A 21,973-nucleotide genomic window follows, 5' to 3' on the forward strand; every position below is an offset into this window, starting at 1 on the left:
GTTAAGTTGGGAAATTTTGTTATGTGTGTTTCACCATAGTTCAAAAAATTTTAAATGCACAAACTAGGGGAAAAAAATCCCACAAATTATAAAACTCATGTAGCTTATTCTCCAATATCCTGATTTAAAAAAAATATAAGAACCTGCTTAAAAAGCTCTTGTTGATTTATTTGTCACCCTTGTTCTAACCTGTTGACTTCTACTTCTTTAGGAAAAAAGGGAAACTTCAAGTGTTGACATGCACACATGGACTCATAGCCAGGTGAGAAGATTCTCTAGCACATGAGTGACCTCCTCCCGTATACTTCCCTGTGAAGCCAAGTGAGTTCAGGAAAGGAAACTAAGACCTTCACGTTCCAGATCCACTCTTGTCTCCTATGGGTCTAAGTCACATGCTGAGTGAGTACTCATGAGCTTAACAGACCGAGATGATATCAGGACAGGATGATCCAGAGAAACTGTACCAACTGAAATAAACATAAAAAAGGAGTCAAGTGGTCCTCAGATGCTCATAGCACAGTCTGCGTTTCTTCCCTGAGGTCACCGTCTAGCTCCAGTGAGCCCCATAAGGCAGCCAGGCGAGCACATGTGCACCAGGTCGAGCCACTGGAACAATGCCAGACCGGCAAATGTGTGTGACTGATCTCCTAATATGAGATTTTATCCACTACGTGAGTGTGGTCCACTCACACCCTCTACTGCCAGCACTTCCAGAACTCCAGCTGGACTTCAACCCTAGTGCCCATAGATGGGATGTGAAACTAACACCCATCAGTAAAAAGAAGGGAAGGCTGATATGTGGTCCTCTGGGATTGGAATGGGGAGATGTTAGTGAAGAAAATCTGATCAAGAATGTTTCAAAGAGCTCTAAAGACCAGATGGGTCAGTAAGGAACAGAGCCACTAAGTAAATACCCCTGAAGTCATGTAAGTTGCCACTTGGCAGCAGAAAGAGAAGGGAGATTGAGTTGATGGGATAGGAACGTTAAGGTTGTCCACTAGCTAATGGAGAAGGGCTACAGACAGAGAGGAGGAGCGCCTGAGGACCATCCCTGATCCTTTTCTCTGTATTATCCCTTCTTTCCCCAAAGGCTCTGAGCTTCCCCTTCAAGGCAACCTGCTTCTTGCCTGAGCTGAGATGGTACTTCTGGGAATTAAGAGAAGACTGGGAGGCAGTCAGCTCAGTGATAGCGGGAAGGGTCAAATACATCCTCAGAGGAAATGAGAGAGCAAAAAGAGAGAGAGAAGTGTAGATCCTTCCTAGTTAACCTCACCAGTCTCATCCCAGCATAAATGCCAGCCATCAGTCCAGCCATCCAGTCTCCTTTCTTCAGTCCTATTGGCAACAGCCCCCAGATCCCAAATGAATGAACAAAGAGGGAAATGACTGCAAGATGGTGGCTCACAATTTTGAAAACCAACTCCAAAGTTTCCATCTTTTCTCAGTTCTGGCTAACATAAGACTCTACAGAGAGCCCCAGGTCCTGTTTCATATACATACAGACCCCTGCATGTGTGAGGAGGGCAACTGCCTGGGCACTGTCATCTCAAGACGATCTTCTCCTTTCTCTCACTGTCCCCTTTCTCACTCCCCTCACTCCTCTGCCATCACCTCTCCCAGTCAATAAACACAGTGTTCCAGCCCTAGGCAACAGACCCTGAATAACAGGTTAACTTTTTCATCTGGAAAGAAGTCAAAAGATTCTGATCCCTGCTGTCACAGTTTGGGCATCTCTTCCCTTTTCTGTGTCAAATCATAGGCTCTCCAACACCTTCCTGCTAGGAGTTGAGTGGGGTGGAGGGTTGGCAATACCCAGATGACTGACTAAGCAATTTATTAGTCTGTTTGCTTGGCTCTCCCTAAGGTTAACCAAAGCCCCTCAAGTTCCTTCCCTTTCAGTCTTAAGGTGTGCACTTAACACACTTCCCCAGGTCTCACAATTAGTTGCATTTATCAGTTCACCATGTCCTTTCTTTGAGGAGCAATATTTGAAAGGGAAGGACGAGTCCCTGATCTTTCCCTGCTGCTTTCATAATGCCTGCTTTGTTCGCTTGGGATGAACTCTTTCAGGGAGCTCAGGGCTGCAGCTGGTCCCCCTGCTGTGTCTACTACTACTGGGAGCACTTATCTCCTTGTTATCTCGGCATCTCTGTCTCAGCTCCCTAGAAGGGATCCTATAGTCGAGAACAGTCCTCCCTTCCCTTCCTTGCTGGCTCTACCAGTGCTGCTTCAGCTGCCTGTGTCTTCTTCCTGGGTACTTGGCCTGTCTGAATTTACCTTTCTGGACCAAGGAGGGTCCTCTGACTTTAAGAAAAATGGTTCTCCTGGCCCTGAGTAGATTCACCTCCCTGCCCAGTGATGTCTGCAAAAGAGCAGAGGTGGAGAATCTTCTCATGCCATTTCAAGGGCCACCAACATGTCACAGGGCCAGCTGCTCCCCTGCCAGCTCTGCTTTCTTGCTAATCATGATTTATCCTTTCATCATCAACAGATAAGCCTTGTAAGAATGGTTTAGAAAATCTTTAGGCCTGCAGAAATCATTGCCAGCCCTGCTCCACTTAGCAGCACAGGGGAAAGATGGATTTGACAGGCAGGAGCCTGAGGACATATGGTATTCGTGCTGTGGATTACATGTCTGATGAGAGTTCTCAGCTGTCTGATTTCTTCCCACCAAGTCCTTCAATAAAGACCCATGAACCTGTGCTTCTGGCCTGGCAGAATTCTGAGGATCTCTGATTTACTGGCCAATCCTTGAAAGGGTCATCTCACTCAGCCTCTTGTCTTCTAAGCAGGGACAGTAGGTAAGTCATCCCAAGTCAAGAGGAACTGACCCTACTTTAAAAGGTCTGCAGAGAAGGAATTCTATTTGGTTCTCTTGGATGCATTCTGGGGGTTGCTATCAGGACATGATGTCAAATTTAGATTTTTTAAATTGAAGAAATAGGTGGGACATTCTTGAAGTCTGAAAGTCAGGCAATCACTAAGAATCAGCCTAAATAACAGAGCTATAAAGTCTTACCTTGGTATAACAGACACAGGAGGAGCTACATAAACCCTGGCACATGAATACATAGTATTTTTTTTCAACCTGGAAAAAGACTGGGAAAACTTTCAGAAAGCCAATATGTGAATACCTTAAGCAAAAAAAAAAACAGGGTAGTCAACCACAGAGCATAGGAAATAAGGAAATCTACCAGATTAATCTAATATTATTTTGTGGCTGAGTGTCAAGGCCAGGTGGGCAGAGAGGAAGCAGCGGGCATAATCTCTCCTGGCCTCTGCAGTTTTGGAGGCCCTCCCACATAACACACCCTCCGTAAGCTGGAAAAATGTGGTCAGACCACACAGCTGTTGGGGATGAGGGACCCTGGCAGCCGAGGTGAAAAAAGATTGGTTAGTAAGATTTTCTGCTGGCCCAGAGCAGTACCTAGTGGAACTCAGAGGCACCCATCACTGGCCAAGAAGATTAAAACATCTTCATCAGTGACTTGGGTGATGGGCCGAGACCTTGTCCATCAGTTGAGGGCAGAGGAGATTAGCTGTTGGGAAGAATGATGTGGGATTTTCCCTTAGGAGGTGGGGAGAGATGAACAAGCTGACTTTGATAAATTGTAAATGTGGCCAGAGGCTGCTGCTGCTGCTGCTGCTGCTAAGTCGCTTCAGTCGTGTCCGACTCTGTGCGACCCCATAGACGGCAGCCCACCAGGCTCTGCCATCCCTGGGATTCTCCAGGCAAGAATACTGGAGTGGGTTGCCATTTCCTTCTCCAGTGCATGAAAGGGAAAAGTGAAAGTGAAGTCGCTCAGTCGTGTCCGACTCTTAGCGACCCCATGGACTGTAGCCTACCAGGCTCCTCCATCCATGGGATTTTCCAGGCAAGAGTACTGGAGTGGGGTGCCATTGCCTTCTCCGGTGGCCAGAGGCAAGTGAGATCAAATCAGGGAAGACGAGTAGGGCTGAACTGGGCGTCTGTGCCTTATCACCATTCTAATAAAGTCACAGAATGGAGGGTGTTGCAAGAGAGTTTAGAATAATGGTTAGGAACACAGGCTTTGAAATCAGACAAATCTAGATCTGAATCCTGCCTTTTCTATTGCTAGATGCATTCTAGTGGGAAAGCCATCTGAATTCTGTGGGTATTAGAAGGGTAGCTGGCCTGGAAAGCTGGCTTTGGCGCCTCCTTGCCTCCTCATTGGGATATTCTCGAGGGCAATGCCCAGTCAGGCATATGAGGCTGCCCTGCCTGGCTCATCTCAAAACCTTACTTCTCTGGCCCCAATTTCCTTATCAGTAAAATGAAGGTCATGATAGATATCTGAAGTGATTAACTGAGATAATATGTATAAAGCACTTAGCTTAGTCCCCGGGCAAATAGTTGACCCTCAATAAACTGTAGCTAAAACAAGAAGGAGAGACACCACCCCCGCGGACCCTGATGCTCCTGGGGTATATGTCTGTGTGCAAGTCATTGTCACCGTCAGAACTTTTTGTCCTCTTGAGTCTTCTGGTCCCACAATGGAGGGAGGAGGTGGATGAGAAGGAGGAGAAGGCAAGGAAAGAAGTTGGGTGGGAGCAACTGGCCCTCCATATTCACCCAGAGTGGAGGACCACTTCCTGGGGGTGGCAAAGGGAAAAGACGGAGTTGAGTAAGAAGCCTTTGCAGACTCGATCCCTTTCCAGGAGCCCTCAGCCCTGCTTTGCAATCCCACCTGCTTCTCTGTCCCAGTCTCCTAGGCATTGCCCAAGCCTGGACTAGTGGTAAAAGTTCCCACATGGATACATATTCTACAAGAGTGAGAGGAACTTCAGTCTCCTCTCATATAAACATGTTGTCTTCTGCAACCCTGAAGTGTGTGAGGCAATGGGGATCTCTGTGATGGCACTAAGGTTTCTTCCTCTGGAAGAACTGCATGTGCCCCCTTCTTGGCTGCTCCAGATTCCCTAGAAGCAAGAAGTCCCAGCATCACCCTCTGTTAGTGTTTCTGGCACTTTTGTTAAGCAGGGGTTCCCAAGGCAAGGAGCTCAGGAGGTAGTCTCCGGACCCAATAAGAGATCAACGGGCACTTAATGTGCTGACATTCCTGGGGAGTTGTGATGCTCCAAGACCATGGAAAAAAAATCAGCAATCAGAGGAGAGAGGAAGATAACGAAGGGAAAACAGAGTCCTGGCATGGTAGGGTACACAAAGCTGGACAGGCTGTCTCAGGAGTGCACTGGAGACCGGCCTGCCTGCAGGGGTGCTGCCTCCGGTGATAAATCCCAGAGGAATTTAAGACAAGCCCTGATCAAACAACCATACCTGCTCAGTGCCTTTCCTACTACATATGAGAAGGAGAAGCCTCATAATGAAAATGAGTACCCAGTGAAATTCACAGCAAGGCATGAACGGTATCAAGGGCCTTTGAGGGCAGGATCTGAGATGGAAGAGATCAGGAATCAAGTGGATTCTGGAGGGAGCACTGCTGCAGGGCAGAATGGAGCCCCCAGAGTAGCCAGGCTTTGCTCAGGAGCGGCCAGTGGGCGCGCTTCCACCTGCAGCCACCAGAGGTCACCAGCTCCCGCTGCTGGAGCTAAAAGCCATCCAGCCTGCCCCTGCCTGGCCTTCCACAGACAGCACACTACCACGTTCACGGCCTGTCTCAAGCCCTGTGGCCAACGCTGACTCGGAGAGACAAGACTTTCCAAGAACATCTTCTGTGCCCTTGCCAGGGAAGCAGGGGAGCAGGGACCAGGGCTCAGGCCCCCAGCCTTTGCTTTCAGGAAGCTTGTTCGGAGCATAGCATCCCTGGCTACTGTCAATGCTCCAGCCTCTGCTCCCAGCTTCCTTCACAGGGGCACTTCCCCAGGAAGCATCTTTCCTACTCCTCCTTCTCTGTGTTGGACTCCAGCACTGGGCAGGCAGTCCCACACCAAACCACCTCCATCCAGAATGCCAAGCACATTTTGTTTAAACCTTCAAGAGTTGAGTCTTCACACTGATCTATAGCAAACTCAGGAGATGCTTTGCCTCAAATTAAATACAGTTTGTGTTTTTAAAAAATTCTACGCTATCAACATCTCCTTTCTGCATTACTTCAAGCCCCATCATCACTGTCCTCACTGCTTGCCAGAACCTGGATCAAAATCCTATCATCAGATCTTCCATCTAGCCTCTCTCTGTGTTCAAGTCGTCTCCACCAATGCAAATCCGACCCTGCTATCCTGCTGCTTAGAGGGCTTTGCGGGCTTCCCACTGCCCAGCGGACCAAGTCCACCCTCACAGATGGCCCCACACGGCTCCTGCCCTTGGCACCTTCTCCCACAGCCTCCAGGAACTCTCACTCCTTGAACACTGTGTGCATCTGCCTGGCTCTGGGCCTTTCGGTGGGTGGGCGGTTCCTTCTGCTGCTGTGCCTGCCTTCTTCTTCAGGGTGAACACGCCCCCATCTGCCTTCATCAGGTTGATGGGTCCTCTCCTCTCTCAGCGCTGGCTCTGCCTTCCTTGGTGTTACTGCCGCACTTATCACATCAAAGAGAAAGGTTTTAGTTCTATGGCTCTGGGACCTGGCCAGACCATGAGCTACCTGAGGACAGGGACCTGGACCAAATGTATCCATCACTCCAGAGTTATCCTATATATATATATATATATATATACATATACACACATACTATTTAGCACTTGGCCCAATCAGTGTTTGATGAATGAGCCAATCTTTGTAATGAAGGTTAAATCATACAACACAATACAAAGCGGATCAGCTCTACACCAGTACAAATGCTTCAGGAAAGGACTAGCCTCCAGCTGTTTCTATTCTTGGTAGAGGAGCCACTGGGATGACAAAGGTGCGGGGGGGGGGAGGGGTTGTTGACCTCCCCCCATCCCTTACACACAGCACCTCATTCACCCTTGCCATGCACACACTGAGCACTGCTGGGTGCTGGGTGGTAGGCTGTGCCCACACACGGGAGGTCATGTTTCCTCCTCACCCACAATTTATAAATGAGGAACCTAAGGCTTAGAAAGGCTGGCCCAGGACACTAATTCAGCAAAGTGAGGGGTGGCAAGGGGGCTTGACTTCACGGTGCTCTAAGAGCAGGGCTCTTGACCATAGCTCCAGCTCCACCCCTGTCCAGCTTTGTGTGTGTCATCTCAGGCCCAACTCTTCATCACCTTGGACTTCTGTTTCCTCATCTCATCACCAAGCAGCCTTGAGGCTCAAAAAGGAGTAGCACAAAGGCATGAATGCCTATGAAGGCATCTAAAACTGACAATGTCCTCTGCAGATACGAAGGACCATGGTTACTAGCTTTCTAGGCTCAGACTCTCTCCCCCCTGCCCCCAACATATCATTTCTTTTCCCACCCTAGTTGTCCTAGAGTATATTTTCCTCCTTAGATTCTAGTCCTTATTAACATTTATTCATTTATTTTTGGCCACACCACATGGCATGCAGGATCTTAGTTCCCTAAGGATCTAACCCTCATCCCCTGCAGTGAAAGCACCGAGTCTTAACCACTGGATTGCCAGGGAAATCCCATCTAGCCCCTATTTTTGAGCACTTCTGTAACTTGACAAGATAAGTTGAGTTTACACCCAAGGAGCTGTCCTTTGTTCTTCTGAAACTGAGGGAACAGGCAGCACTTAGATGGTTAATTTTCAGATGCCTCCCTGTCCTGGCAGAGATATTATGCCCTCTGGATGCCTGCATCTTCTAACCTGCCCCCCCCCCATCCTCGTACCCACCTGCCCTTTCTATTTCTACTCTTTCTTCTGTGGCTCATCACAGTAACCTCCATCTACTTCTTCAGGCCACCTGCTTTCTGCCCCTCATCCTCTGCCTCACTCCTTCTTGCCTGACACCCACACCTGAACCACTAGGGGCAAAAACTGGCCTCCGGATGTCCCCCCCCCCCCACCCATTTCTTGTGCGAGGGGCTGGATCTGTAAGCAGGAGTCCAGGGAGGGACTTCTGTGGAACGCCATGCCACCTCTTCACTTCCCTTCTGATCAGGGTGTTCTTTATAACATCCTGGGACATGACATGCAGGGGTTGTGTTGTTGGTATGACTGTAATTGTTGCCTCTAACTTAAAAGAAATTACCTTTCCCTTCTTGCCAGAGCACAGAGGGTTTTTCCTTTTTATCACTTAGGACCTAGTTCTCCATTCCTAACTCTTATAATTGTAACAGGGAAAAAGAATTCCACAATGGCACATGGCACCCTGATTTTAAGAACTCAAAAGATCATTATTTATACCTGCTGTTTCCTTTAGCATCAGAAAAATCTCTGTGAGGAAAAAGAAGGCAAAGGAGCAGTTTCAGTTTCACAGACTCCTTCATTCGTTCACTCACTCATCACATATTTGTTTATGAAACATCTGCTGGATGCCAAATTCCATGCTAAAAAATGGGGATGTAGCAGGGGGCAAAGGAGGATAGAGATGCAAATAAGTACCATGTATGATGGTAGCTCTTATACTGGCATCTTGAGTGTTAATGAAAGCTTAGAAGAAGGAGCATCTCAATCTGTATAAAAAGTCCAGGAAGGCTTCATGGAGGAAGCAATACTCATGCAGAGATTTTAGGCATATGTAGGGACATGCATCACAGACTTAATAGACATGAGTTTGAGCAAACTCTGGGAGATGTTGAAGGACAGGGAAGCCTGGTGTGCTGCAGCCCATGGGGTTCCAAAGAGTCCGACATGACTTAGCAACTGAACAACAACAAAAAGGGACAGGCAAGAAGGCTGCTGCTGTTAGGCGAAACAGCACACACCAACACACGGAGGCCTGCAGAGGAGCTTCAATGAGATCGGGACACCTGGAATATGAAACGAAGGGGTTAAAACACTGGCAGTAGCAGTTAGACAAGTGGAGAAATGCCAGATCATATATCTACCTCCAAAGGGGTTAAACTTCTGCAGTCAAACACCCGAGAGCCACTGAAGAGTTCTGAGCAGGGCAGGGCCACTGCAAGAATCAGGCTGTGGGATCTGGGGTAGTCAGAGGAGTCAGGTCACCTGGAGGGTCTGCAGTCCTTTGAGTCTCTAGAATTCCCCAGCCTCAGCTAAATCCTGAGATGACTCCCTACGTCCTGTGGGAGCTATCAATACTGAGCTATGGTCGTGCCCCCAGTTCACACCAATGCCAAGCAAGAGCAATAAGCCAGCCGCCTTTCTCCCAGGGCACCTGGCAGAGCCTCTCAAGTTATCACTTCCTGCTCCACAGAGTTTCCAGTGCTCCTAGCCCCCAGCTCCCACTGCCCAGGAGGACACACCTCCCATCCTAAGCACCTACAGGAGTCCTGCCTCCTTGAGGAGGGGGGCCCTCCCCCACCCGCTGCCAGGCACATGCAGGGAAACCGAGAGCCTGCTGATTTTTCTTTTGCTCTGGCTCATTTTCCTTCTGGAGCAGCAGGCTCATCTCCTGCATTTTTAATAGCTGAGCACATTTAGCATTCAGCACACATGAGTGGGTTGATAAGGCCCAAAGAGGAGGCAACCAGCCATGCAGGGGAGGAAAACCTCCTCCCTGTTCCCACCCACATCAGTGGCTTTGCAAATTTGAGCTCCCCCATCAGCCCATCAGGCTGGACCAGGGAGGCTGAGGCGGCAGCAGGTGGAAAAGTCACAAGAAGCTGGTCCCCTGGCAGAACACAGACATAAGTAAAGAGCCAACTAGTCAGAATTCCTTCTTATCTTCCACCTGGGAACAAAACCCTTTTACTCACTTTCCTCCACCTTTATGGGCTCTGTGGACTTCAGGCAGGATATTCTCTGGCCTCTGGCTTCCCCAGGGGTGGTCTCCACTGGTGAACTAGAGGAGAGGGGCTCTGAGAGCCTGGGTGCTGGGCAAACCCTGAATGTTGCTGGCAGAGGGGACAAAGCTGATAGCTCAGGGATGCCCTGTGTCCTCTTCTCTTCTAATGCAGTTACTTTTTAACCTCTCCAGGCACAGAAGGGAGAAAACAACAAGCCCATGGACCATTTAACTTTATGTGAGATGGCAGGAGGTGGTCCTGAACTTAGGAGTGGTGTTGTATGGCCAGACATGTGAATTTGAGCTACTTGGAAAAGGGCGACCCTAACCTGCTGCTAACCTCATCTAAAAGCCACATTCCCCACCTGCAGGCACAGCTTACACTTTGGCCTTTGGATTCAGAGTTCCTGGAAGCAGGGAACAGAGCTTGGGCAGGGGATTCTCTGCATGACCAAACTGGGTCCTCCAGCTCCGCTCCCACGGCACCCCCAGGAGCAGCAGGTGAATATGAGAAAGCAGGAGGGTTCCTTCCATCTGGGAATTTAACAACTCCTGTCAGGAAGTATAACATTAAAGAGATCTGAGGAGTCACCTTCACACACCTGTAAATCAAAGAACCAGAGGAACCCACCCAGGGTCACCTGGCCCAGGTGTCCAGGTCTGTGCTATCTGATAGAGCACTTAAGATGAACTAGAGGAGAGGGGCTTAAGATGTGGCTGAGGATCTGATGTTAACTTTTATTTAACTTTAATTCACAATTTAAAAATAGGTACTTGATTCAGTTATTAGGAAATGTTTTAATTATATTTTGGAACAACGTGGGTACACAAATCTATTTTATAATCATTATCTATTAAAATGCAATCTAAATATGGAGCAAGTATTTCCAATGAAATTTTAGTGTACAAATTGAGATATGCTCTAAGTGTAAAACACACACAAGGTTTTGAGGATTTTGGGGAAAAAAATGAACTCTCTCACTGATTATATATTGATAATACTGTTATATTAGGTTTAATAAAACTGTTCAAAATTAATTTCCCTTATTTCTTATCACTTTTTTCAGCATGGCTACTAGAAAATTTCAAATTACATGTGTGGTACACATTATACATGATTGGATAGTGCCAGTCTAGACAATTCTAGATAAAGGGTTAACTGTCTCCATGAATGGAAATCTTATGATCCTTTCCAATGGTCAGATCTATTTCATTCAGTTCAACAAATATTTACTGACAAGGGTACTGTGTTTGCTGAGTGTAAGAAGCTGCTGTATAAAAGGCCCTGCGATTACCACGGAGCAGAAGGAATACAGAGGTCTCATCTACAACATCACAGAGGCATGGGTAAGGCAAAAATGAAGAGCGGCGGGGACTAAAAGGAGATGCCAGTATATCAAGTGGCTGGTAACAAGGAAGAGAATGAGAGAGAAAGACTTTGAGAAGAAGGTGGTCCCTGGGATAGGCAGTGAAGAGCAGTGAGGGTTTGAGCCAGGAGAGAAGGGACAGCCACCCCCCCCACTCCGCTCTGCCCAGCCCCCATTCTCCAGGGCCCTGCCCTTGGCCCCTGCTCTTCTCAAGCCCTGTATCTGCTAGGGAAATCCCATCTGTATCACTGCTTCAATGCCCACGTCTACGCTGACAACTCTCAAATCCCCATTCCCAGCCCAGGCTTCTTTCCCGATCTCTGGTTCCAGACACTCAATACCCAGCAGACATCTCCACACGGATGTTTCTCAGATACTTCAAACTCCACTGACTCCCTAGCTGAACTCCTCCTTCCCTCCCCACCCTAGACGCTGGTCCTTTCTGTCCTTCTCTTGAGGAAGTGGCAGGACCAGTCACTCAGCTATTCAGGCCAGAAACACTACCCTAAACTCTTCCTTTGTACTACAAGCCCTAACACAACCAGCCCCAAAGTCCTGTGGAGCTTTCCTCAGTATCTCCCAACTGGTCCCTTCCGCACACGTCCACTACTGCTGTCTGGGTCCAGGCTGTCATCATGCCCGACCTGGGTCATACAAAAGCATTTTCACTGTTGTGGCTGCTTCCCAAGTGGCCCCTCAAGCCACCTTCATACTGCTGCCATGGGGATCTTACTACCCCTTAAAACCACTCCTCTCACAGCTCCATGCAGCTTTCAGGGTGAAGTCCAGATTCCTAAATTTACCTCATACGAGGAATTTTATAATCTGGCCCTCATTCACCTATTCAGTTTCATCACCTGCCTCTCCTGACAAACAAGTACCTCTGTATGTTCTGTTTCCTTTGCCTAGGACATCATCCCCATTTTCTTATTAAAAAAAAGGATTTTAAAAAATTGTGGTTAAAAATATATTATTAGATTTATATATGTATGTGTGTGTACTATATACATATACATAATCTATATCAATATAAGATTTGCCATTCTAGTCCAGTTTTCTTTGTCTAGTTTAATTCCTATTTATCCTTCAAATTCAGCTCAAGTGTGGCCTCTTCTGAAAAACCTTTTATGAGTCCTCGGCCTGGGTTAGGTGCCTTTCTTCTGTGCCACCAAAGTCTTAGCTCCTATCACACTGTACTCTGTGTTGGCTATTGTTTCCTTTTACAGACTTTCTAGGACAGTGTCTCTTATTTAATTTTGTGTCACCAAGGCACAGTGTACAGTTGTGCAGGTTGTGCACTTCACTAGATGTCAGGCTGAGGAAGTGAGTAAGGGATGATGGTCATTAGCCAATTGTGCTCTCTGGTCCAGGGCTGTATCCAGGCTTTTTTTTTCAGCTTGCACAAAGGTGCCACAGGTGACAAGCCCTGTACATCCTTAGGGACTGTTACAGAGCTGGGACATAGTGTTACAGTAGGTGCTCATTAAATGTTAAATTGAATAAAGATCGATGGATGTTTTGGGTAAAGGGACCAAGGGAAGACATGGTGGGGAAGCTAGAGTAAAGGGATAGTATCGAATGAGCACAACTGGATTAAGGGGTTTGCAGCCAGTTTGTAGAGGGTGTTTATAGATAAACCTCCTTCTAGATGTAGCTGTTTGGCTTTTAAAGGGGGATTCAGCCTTGCCTCTGCTTTCTCCCCACTTCAGGCACCCACTAGAATGGGATCTATAGTATATAATGGGCTGAGATTCTAACTCAAACTCAGTAGACAATTAAGAAACTTGGAGAAGTTTTGAGGACTGTGAATTAAAAATTACAAAATATTCAGGCTTGAAAATAAGACTTAGAGAAGTTAAATGACTTGGTCAGGGTCATGCAGAATGTTAGTGGCCAAGCTGGGACTTAAATTGGCTTTTCTTGTCTGTTGGCCAGTGCTTCTCCCACACAGCCCTCTAGGGAAGCCTTCCTGAACTGAGGTAGGCCCTGGAAGCCACCAAATCAACTATTCCCAGCCCTCCGATACACCTCGCTGGCGTTGGTGGGCAGGGGACGGACTGACCAGAGATGAGAGCAGTCAGGAGGCTGCTGCTTCAATGCTCAGTCTCACTGGTCCTGCATCCCTTGATCTGTCTAGAATATCCACCTACTTGCAGTCAGGTAGGTCACCCAGGACCTTTCTGCTCTTCACACAAGGTCAGTGCTGTAGTTTTTGGAGTCCTTTTCTCAGAATGGCTATTTCTCCCCTTGCAATCCTTTTGATTGTCTTTCTTTGGACCCTGGCTAGTATCTTCAGATTCTCTCAAAACCACCTTCTATCTCTAGCTGAAGGGGCCTTGCCCAGAGCAGGGCTTAGTAAGTGCAGGCTAGTTGGTGTGACCCAAACATGGTGGCTGATCTAACCCCAGTGGTCCTCCTGAAGTCTTGTTTCCTAGGAGAATTCTTGGTGCTGTGTCTCACCCTTGGGGACCATGTTTATCATTTACAGCATTCACACTGTGATCTGTGACCCCCAAGTCTCCTCTTAACTTACTCCCCATGAGCCTTGACCCAGTTTCCCTCATTTGGTTGCTCTAGAGCTCATTTCTAGACTCTGAATCAACAGTTATCTTTTTCCATTTTCAACTTCAGTCTGAGTCTGAAGAACCATCTCTCTACTTTTACCAGGAGATTTTGCTTCTCAACCTGTATCCCTGGTTATAGGAGTTCTGGTCTTTGGCACATGTGACAATAGTGATAATGATAACATGATCATCATATTTATTGACTGTGTGCTCTGCTCCAGACATCACATTTGATGCTTTTAAAAAACTTAGATTACTACATCCTCATGAAAGTGAAAGTGAAAGTCACTTAATCATGTCCAACTCTTTGCGACCCCATGGACTACATAGTCCATGGAATTCTCCAGGCAAGAATACTGGAGTGAATAGCCTTTCCTTCCTCCGCTCTCCAGGGGATCTTCCCACCCCAGGGATCAATCCCAGGTCTCCTGCATTGCAGGCGGATTCTTTACTAGCTGAGCCACAAGAGAAGCCATCCTCATGGGGATAGACAAAATCCCGTGGGGCAGATATCATTAACTGCATTCCTTATTTATACATGAGGAAAACTGAGGCACACCAAAATCAAGCCACTTGCCCAAGGTCACCAGCTGAAATCTGTATACAGGCAGTGATTCAGGAAGCACTTATATCAGGACACCAGATGATGCCTTGGCAAACAACCTTTCAGGTGCTCTCCGAGGTCACCACAAGAGGGACACTCAGGTGACCAGCAGGCAGGCCCAAAGGCCACCAGCATCACTCATAGGCTAGCTCTTCCCTAACCAGTTACAGTCACGTCCTACAGCATGGAGATCCTAACACTCGGAAGAGAGCAAAGCCTGGCTGTGAACCCTGGCTGCACGACAGGTGACTCCCCTTCTTGACAGCCACGTCTGAACCCTTCCTCTCTGTCTTAAGAGGCTCCTCAGTTGATCTGGCACAATTAGCTCTTTACAAAGTCATCATAATTTCCCACGTGCAGTGACAAACCAATTGATGATGACTTTTGCCCACAGCTTTCCCAGCTATGAATGTAAGTGTAATTAACTAGCATGAATTAACAGAAGACTTCTTCCTCTTTAAACATATAGATGAACAATCTCCATACTTATCCCTCGTCTGCCTTCACAAGGCCAGCAAGATAAGGCTGGAGGCTCTGTACTAAGCCGGTCCCTAAGGGCTCTTGGCATTTGAAGATACTCATCTTCTGCTTCCTGTCCTCGTTTTCCGTTTGGTTTTCTATCTGTCCATTCCACAGGTAACCTTTTCTGACTTTTCCGTAAAGATGGAGATAAAAAAAAGTGAATTAAAAGCCTCTGATTTTTCACAGTCACCTGCAGCCAGCCCTCTCCCACCCCATCAAAGCGGCGACATTCTCTTTGGATTTCCTCTCTTCCTCCTGTGGTCAGCTCCCAATTACCTGCCCCTGTTGGCAGTTACTTCACGGAGCGGAGACCAGGCTGCTTGTGATGGGGCCTCTGTGTGTGGGGGGGTGTCCTGCCTTCCAGGGCCCTGGGCAGGACCATGGCCTCACTCCCTGCTGGGCGGACTGGCTGTGGTTTTGATTATTTATACCAACACGTCTCTTCACTGGGGCAGAAAATTGAGAGGTGACCGTGTAACTGAGGAATATTTCTCTGTTTACTCTCTTCTTAGACACAACTTGCCTCCGCTCTCAGGAGTGGAAAAAATCACCCTGTCAGGCAGACGGTCCTTTAAGGTTCCTGGTTCTCTCCAGTGTTTAGGTTTCTTATCCCATCACGATGGTTTTCTGTCCCTTTTCTCCCCACTTCCCCTGATTCCTGGACACGATGCCCAGGAACAAAGACAATGAGTAGGCACTGCTTCCTGTGGTCACAGGGACAAGCTGCAAGAACAGTCAGCCAGCTGCCAGCACCCAGCCAACACTCACCATGCTTTGTCCCTTGATCCCTTCGCTGAAAAGATTGTGTGCTGTTTGCTGCTGGAGGTAAGTAGATTGTCTTTGGGCGTTTTGAATGGCTTTGAGGAGCTGCTGGCAGAGTTATGGCCACTGAGACAGGCTTTCGTTTTCACCTGTGCTAGTGATGTCCTGGAATTGGAGGGTGGAGACGCCGGAGATGGAGAAGGTCTACACATTGAACCGTGTCTTCTCTCTACAGGGGGAGAAAGAATAGAACTCAGCACGTCATCTGTAGCAAGTGAGTCACATGCACGCTAGCATGCACAACAGGCAGAGAGCAGAGTGCTGATCTTGCAGTGTTGGCCCCTGGAGCCTCCGTTCTGACTACAGTTTGCTTGACATCCTATCCCACCAACTAGCAGTGATTACCTTCTGAATTTCTGTATAAAATGGCACACTGCACTCGCACCACAGTTCTCTGGAGGCATTTACCAGGCAATCCTCCAAAATCATTTTCACAGATGGGAACAGAGAGGGGACCCCAGGGGACTGTCACCTGGGCACAGTGAGAGAACCACACAACCCTAGTCATCCTCAGACAGCCACTCAGAGGCCACAGGGTCCCTCAGGGCAGTGAGGAGGGTAAGACTTTTAAGAGAGCCAACAGAAATTTCTCAAACCTGACCCCTAGTATGTGTTAAGTCACTTCAGTCATGTCCGACTTTTTGCAACCCCATGGACTGTAGCCCGCCTGGCTCCCCTGTCCACGGGATTCTCCAGGCAAGAATACTGGAGTGGGCTGCCATTCCCTTCTCCAGGGATCTTCCCAACCCAGGGATTGAACCTGCATCTCTTATGTCTCCTGCATTGGCAGGCAGGTTCTTTACCACTAGTGCCACTTGGGAAGACCCCTAGTGGGAGCACCGAAATCACAAGGACCTGCAGGGCTGAATGAAAGGGTCCTCTAGATCTGGGAGGTGGCCAAGCTTCTGTCCACATGTCCCTGTGGCCTCTCCAGGGCTCACTGAGGCCCAGGGCCACAGGTGCCATGTGAGGACTTGCAGGAAGACATAACAATGGAGGCAGAATCCACAGGAGCAGGGCCTGGACTTAAGCAGCCAGGTCCAGCTTCCTGAGGTTCCAGGGACACCAGACCTGCCCCACTCGTCCACCCTTGGTCATCTGAGGTCTCAACTCGATGGGTGGGATGAGGATGCAGGAGAGCAAGTGCCCGGGGCAGAGCTCTAGTGCATACCCACTACAGCGGTTCCCATCTGTGATAGGGTAACAGATTTGATAAACATTAAAGACCCCTTCCCAAGAAAAATGCCCCCAAACTCTGTACACAATTACAGGAAGGAATCCTGAACCTCCCAAAAGACAAATGCTCTGAAATCCTAAGCCCCCTCTGGCTCCCTCTTAACTACCACAGAGCCCCACATATGTAACAGTTAGTACCTAGTTACTATGTATAAAATAAATAAATGAAATTATAACAGATATCCTAATGCGAAAGACCAGATATCAAAAAGCTGGACATCTGGGTTGAATGTGATAACGAACAAGATGAGGGCAAAGCTGGCTGATCCCACTGTCCCTCCACCTCCAGCCTGAGTCTCAGGGTTTTCTCATTAGGGAGATATTTCTGGCTGCTATTCTAGGTACTCTGACCAGGAGAAGAAAGCCAGACTGACTCTGACTACCAAGGACAAGTCTTTGGGGTTTCTCTATGCTCCCTGGTCCCAGCAGGCTGCCAAGTTGTCTCCAAGCAGACTGACTCTAGTCCTCTGAGGAAGTGGGAACTGGGAGGGGAAAGTGGGTTTTTGAGATCATATCTGATTGTTGGTTGTTTTTGCCTGACCAGGGTTCACAGGTTGCCTGCACTGAGTAACTTCACTGGGGAGTCTTTCTTCACAGAATCAAGAAGAGGCCTTGCATACATGTGCAGTTCCCAGAGGCATCACATTGAAGGATTTGGAAACCAAGAGTTCTAGGACCTCTGTTTGGATGTAGAAGAGAGGACCCTGGGCTGAAAGCCAGGGGATTCAGGCGCCAGCTCCAACTTCATCACCATTATTAGGCTTATGACCTGGAGTTCACCACTTAAACTTGCTCAGTTTCCATGCTTGTATCTGTAAATGAAGTGGGTCCCTAGATGGCCTTGAAGGCCTCTTTCCACTCCATTATCATGTATACAAGGCACTCTTACACCTGTTCCTTCTCTTCCCATCTCTTATGACTCCTGAATGTTATAGCAACAATTACAGCTAAAGTATTGAAATATCTTACTCAGGTGGGATCTTCCTTGGAGGAAGTCATCTTTTGTAAAATTGTACTGGCCTTTACAACCCCTGTGAGACAGGCAGGAAGCAGCCAGCCGTCTCCACCCTCCTCATGGCTGACTGGCCAAAAAAGACCCAGAAAGCAGGAGGTGACTAGCCAAGGTCAGGGCCAATGGCTGTGAGAGGAATGGGGCCTCTATGCCGTGGGCAGGGACCGAGCTGCTTCTCAGGAAGGCAGGAAATGGGGTGTACTGTGACCAAGATGCAAAGCCAAGAAATTAGGAAGTGCAAGACTTAGAATCACTGAAGATTAGAACCGAGTCTTAAAAAGTCAGCTCATTTGATCTGCTTGTTGACAGATGAGGTTATCAGTGAGAGAGGTTACCAGTTACCAGTGTGCAGGGTTGAGACCAGAACCAACTCTTCTCACATCAAATTCATAGCTGTTTCTGCCCCTTAGAAATGTCTTGCTTAGCAATTTTTTTCTATTGGCAGAAGTTTCCAAAACTAAAAGAAGACTTGATTTTTACCACTACTGCTTTGGATTTTTCTGCAGACTTTATTCACTCATTTGCTTTCATGTACTCAACCTGGCAGAAGTGGGAGAAAGGATGTGCAGAAATATTCCTCTGTTCTGGTGGGGGAGATAAGCCTTCAAAATGAAGAGAATTTTTATTCTGTTAAACTAAGAGCTGAAAATAATACAAGTGAGCAAGATAAATCAGAAGGAAGAGTGACCTTAAGGACAAATGAATGGGCCAGATCAGTGATTACAAGATCACCCCCAGAGAATGACAATTAGTGACCCTGCCAAAACATTCTGCTATTAAACTCACAGAAAAAATTAAATCAATTAAACCTTCTTTGAGAGAGAAGAAAAAGACTTATATATATATATATATATATATATATATATATATACACACACACACACACACACACACACACACACACAATACACATATAGGCTTTCCAGGTGGCTCAGTGGGTAAAGAACCCATCTGCAGTGCAGGAGGCACAGGAGATGTGGCTTTGATCCCTGGGTTGGAAAGATCCCCTGGAGGAGGGCATGGCAAACCACTCTAGTATTCTTGCCTGGAGAGTCTCATAGACAGAGGAGCCTGGTGGGCTATAGTGCATAGGGTCACAAAGAGTCAGACACGACTGAAGTGACTGAGCACACACGCATGTGTGTGTTTGTGTGTGTGTGTGTGTGTGTGTGCATGCTCAGTCCATATACATATTCCCTTCTCCAGGGGTTCTTTCTGACCCAGGGATTGAACCCAGGGGTCTCCCACATTGCAGGCAGATTCTTTACTATCTGAGCCACGAGGGAAGCCATATAATTTTTTCTTGAATGACCAATTGAAAGAACAAATTGTATACAAGAGAATACTCATCAAATTTGGAAGACAGCCCTTCACCCTCCTTTTGTTTTAACTGGGAGATTTCTGTATCATAATAAAGAGATTGAAGCAGTATTTCCTATTTGCAAAACTGTTCTGTGTTGATCAGACTGAATTAAATCTGTCACATCTTCAAGGTATTCCACAAACAGACCTGTACTTTTTTCCCTCAGCTTTGAGAAGGAGCTTACCAGCCATGGTGCAGGTGACAAAGCCTATGTAAGTGGGGAAACAGTGTCAAAGTGACTGGAGCTTCACTTAGGAGATAAGCATCACACTTACTTCATTTGGGTAAACTTTTGAAAATGGGTAGTACTGATGTTTGGGTAGGGCAGAGTCTATTTTTGAGTAGATTTTTCAGAAAGACGTAATACCTATCCAATCTGTTTCTCTAGTCTGTGACAACCTTGTCAGAGAAGTGGGTGGGCTGGTGATGGGAAAGACAGTCTTGGTTTCTTGTAGAAAGATGTTGCCAGGCAGGTGGAATGTCTCTGGGTAAAGTGTTTCACATTCACATCACAATCATAATACAAGAACTCACCTACATTGGGTTTACTCATACCCCTCCCCCCCCGCCCTCCCCCCCCCACCGTTTTGGTCAAGGGATTGCCTCAGGTGGATCCCTATAATTATTCTAATTACATTTGCTTTGCCCAGAAACAGTTTAAAGAACATTGTATTTTTTACCCACTGTTAAAAGATTCCACAGATAAATCTCAGAGAAAAAAATCTTTTTCCTCCAAATTTTCTCATTCTTTGTTAATATATCAGTTCAGTTCAGTCACTCAGTCGTGTCCAACTCTTTGCGACCCCATGAATCGCAGCATGCCAGGTCTCCCTGTCCATTATCAACTCCCGGAGTTTACCCAAACCCAGGTCCATCAAGTTGGTGATGCCATCCAACCATCTCATCCTCTGTTGTCCCCTTCTCCTCCTGCCCCCAATCCTTCCCAGCATTAGGGTCTTTTCCAATGAGTCAACTCTTCACATGAGGTGGCCAAAGTATTGGAGTTTCAGCTTCAACATCAGTCCTTCCAATGAACAACCATGACTGATCTCCTTTAGGATAGCCTGGTTGGATCTTCTTGTAGACCAAGGGACTCTCAAGAGTCTTCTCCAACACCACAGTTCAAAAGCATCAATTCTTTGGTGCTCAGCTTTCTTCACCATCCAACTCTCACATCCATACATGACCACTGGAAAAACCATAGTCTTGACTAGATGGACCTTTGTTGGCAAAGTAATGTCTCTGCCTTTTAATATGATGTCTAGGTTGGCCATAACCTTCTTTCAAGGAGTAAGCGTCTTTTAATTTCATGGCTGCCATCACCATCAGTAGTGATTTTGGAGCCCCAAAAAATAAAGTCTGACACTGTTTCCACTTGTTTCCCTATCTACTTTCCATGAAGTGATGGGACCAGATGCCATGATCTTACTTTTCTGAACGCGGAGCTTTAAGCCAACTTTTTCACTATCCTCTTTCACTTTCATCAAGAGGCTCTTTAGTTCTTCTTTGCTTTCTGCCATAAGGGTGGTGTCATCTGCATATATGAGGTTATTGATATTTCTCCTGGCAATCTTGATTCCAGCTTGTGTTTCTTCCAGCCCAGCGTTTCTCATGATGTACTCTGCATATAAGTTAAATAAGCAGGGTGACAATATACAGCCTTGACGTACTTCTTTTCCTATTTGGAACCAGTCTGTTGTCCCATGTCCAGTTCTAACTGTTGCTTCCTGACCTGCATACAGGTTTCTCAAGAGACAGGTCAGATGGTCTGATATTCCCATCTCTTTCAGAATTTTCCACAGTTTATTGTGATCCACACAGTCAAAGACTTTGGCATAGTCAATAAAGCAGACATAGATGTTTTTCTGGAACTCTCTTGCTTTTTTGATGATCCAGCGGATGTTGGCAATTTGATGTCTGGTTCCTCTGCCTTTTCTAAAACCAGCTTGAACATCGGGAAGTTCACGGTTCATGTATTGCTGAAGCCTGGCTTGGAGAATTTTGAGCATTACTTTACTAGCATGTGAGATGAGTGCAATTGTGTGGTAGTTTGAGCATTCTTTGGCATTGCCTTTCTTTGAGATTGGAATGAAAACTGACCTTTTCCAGTCCTGTGGCCACTGCTGAGTTTTCCAGATTTGCTGGCATATCGAGTGCAGCACTTTCACAGCATCATCTTTGAGGATTTGAAATAGCTCAACTGGAATTCCATCACCTCCACTAGCTTTGTTCGTAGTGATGCTTTCTAAGGCCCACTTGACTTCACATTCCAGGATGTCTGGCTCTAGGTGAGTGATCACACCATTGTGATTATCTGGGTCATGAAGATCTTTTCTGTACAGTTCTTCTGTGTATTCTTGCCACCTCTTCTTAATATCTTCTGCTTCTGTTAGGTCCATACCATTTGTGTCGTTTATCGAGCCCATCTTTGCATGAAATGTTCCCTTGGTATCTCTAATTTTCTTGAAGAGATCTCTAGTCTTTCCCATTCTGTTTTCCTCTATTTCTATAGATGCATTAACAAAACTGTAATCAATCAATACCTTGGATTATTCTTTTTCAACTTACGTTATGCTACTTATATGTTTCTAATTCCCATATATAGGTCATTTAAAATGGTTAGGTAATATTTAATCAGGGCTTCCCTGGTGGCTCAGACAATAAAGAATCTTCCCGCAATGCAGGAGACCTGGGTTTGATCCCTGGCTCAGGAAGATCCCTTGGAGAAGGGAATGGCTAC

The 21,973-nt window shown here is 46.9% G+C and overlaps 1 protein-coding gene across 15 annotated transcripts in view; it reads right to left on the reverse strand.

Moving 5' to 3' along the window:
- ATXN7L1 (ataxin 7 like 1) overlaps window positions 1–21,973 on the reverse strand; it is a 255,418-nt gene that overhangs the window by 30,097 nt on the left and 203,348 nt on the right. For all 15 annotated transcript variants that reach the window (XM_081535893.1, XM_081535892.1, XM_081535891.1 and 12 more), the window contains one exon: window positions 15,569–15,791. In XM_081535893.1, the coding sequence (XP_081392019.1) occupies window positions 15,569–15,791 (223 nt within the window). The remainder of the gene's footprint in view (window positions 1–15,568; window positions 15,792–21,973) is intronic.

The sequence above is a fragment of the Giraffa tippelskirchi genome, chromosome 10, assembly GCF_054371585.1.
Source record: "Giraffa tippelskirchi isolate mGirTip1 chromosome 10, T2T-mGirTip1v1.2.pri, whole genome shotgun sequence".
NCBI classification, from domain to species: domain Eukaryota; kingdom Metazoa; phylum Chordata; class Mammalia; order Artiodactyla; family Giraffidae; genus Giraffa; species Giraffa tippelskirchi.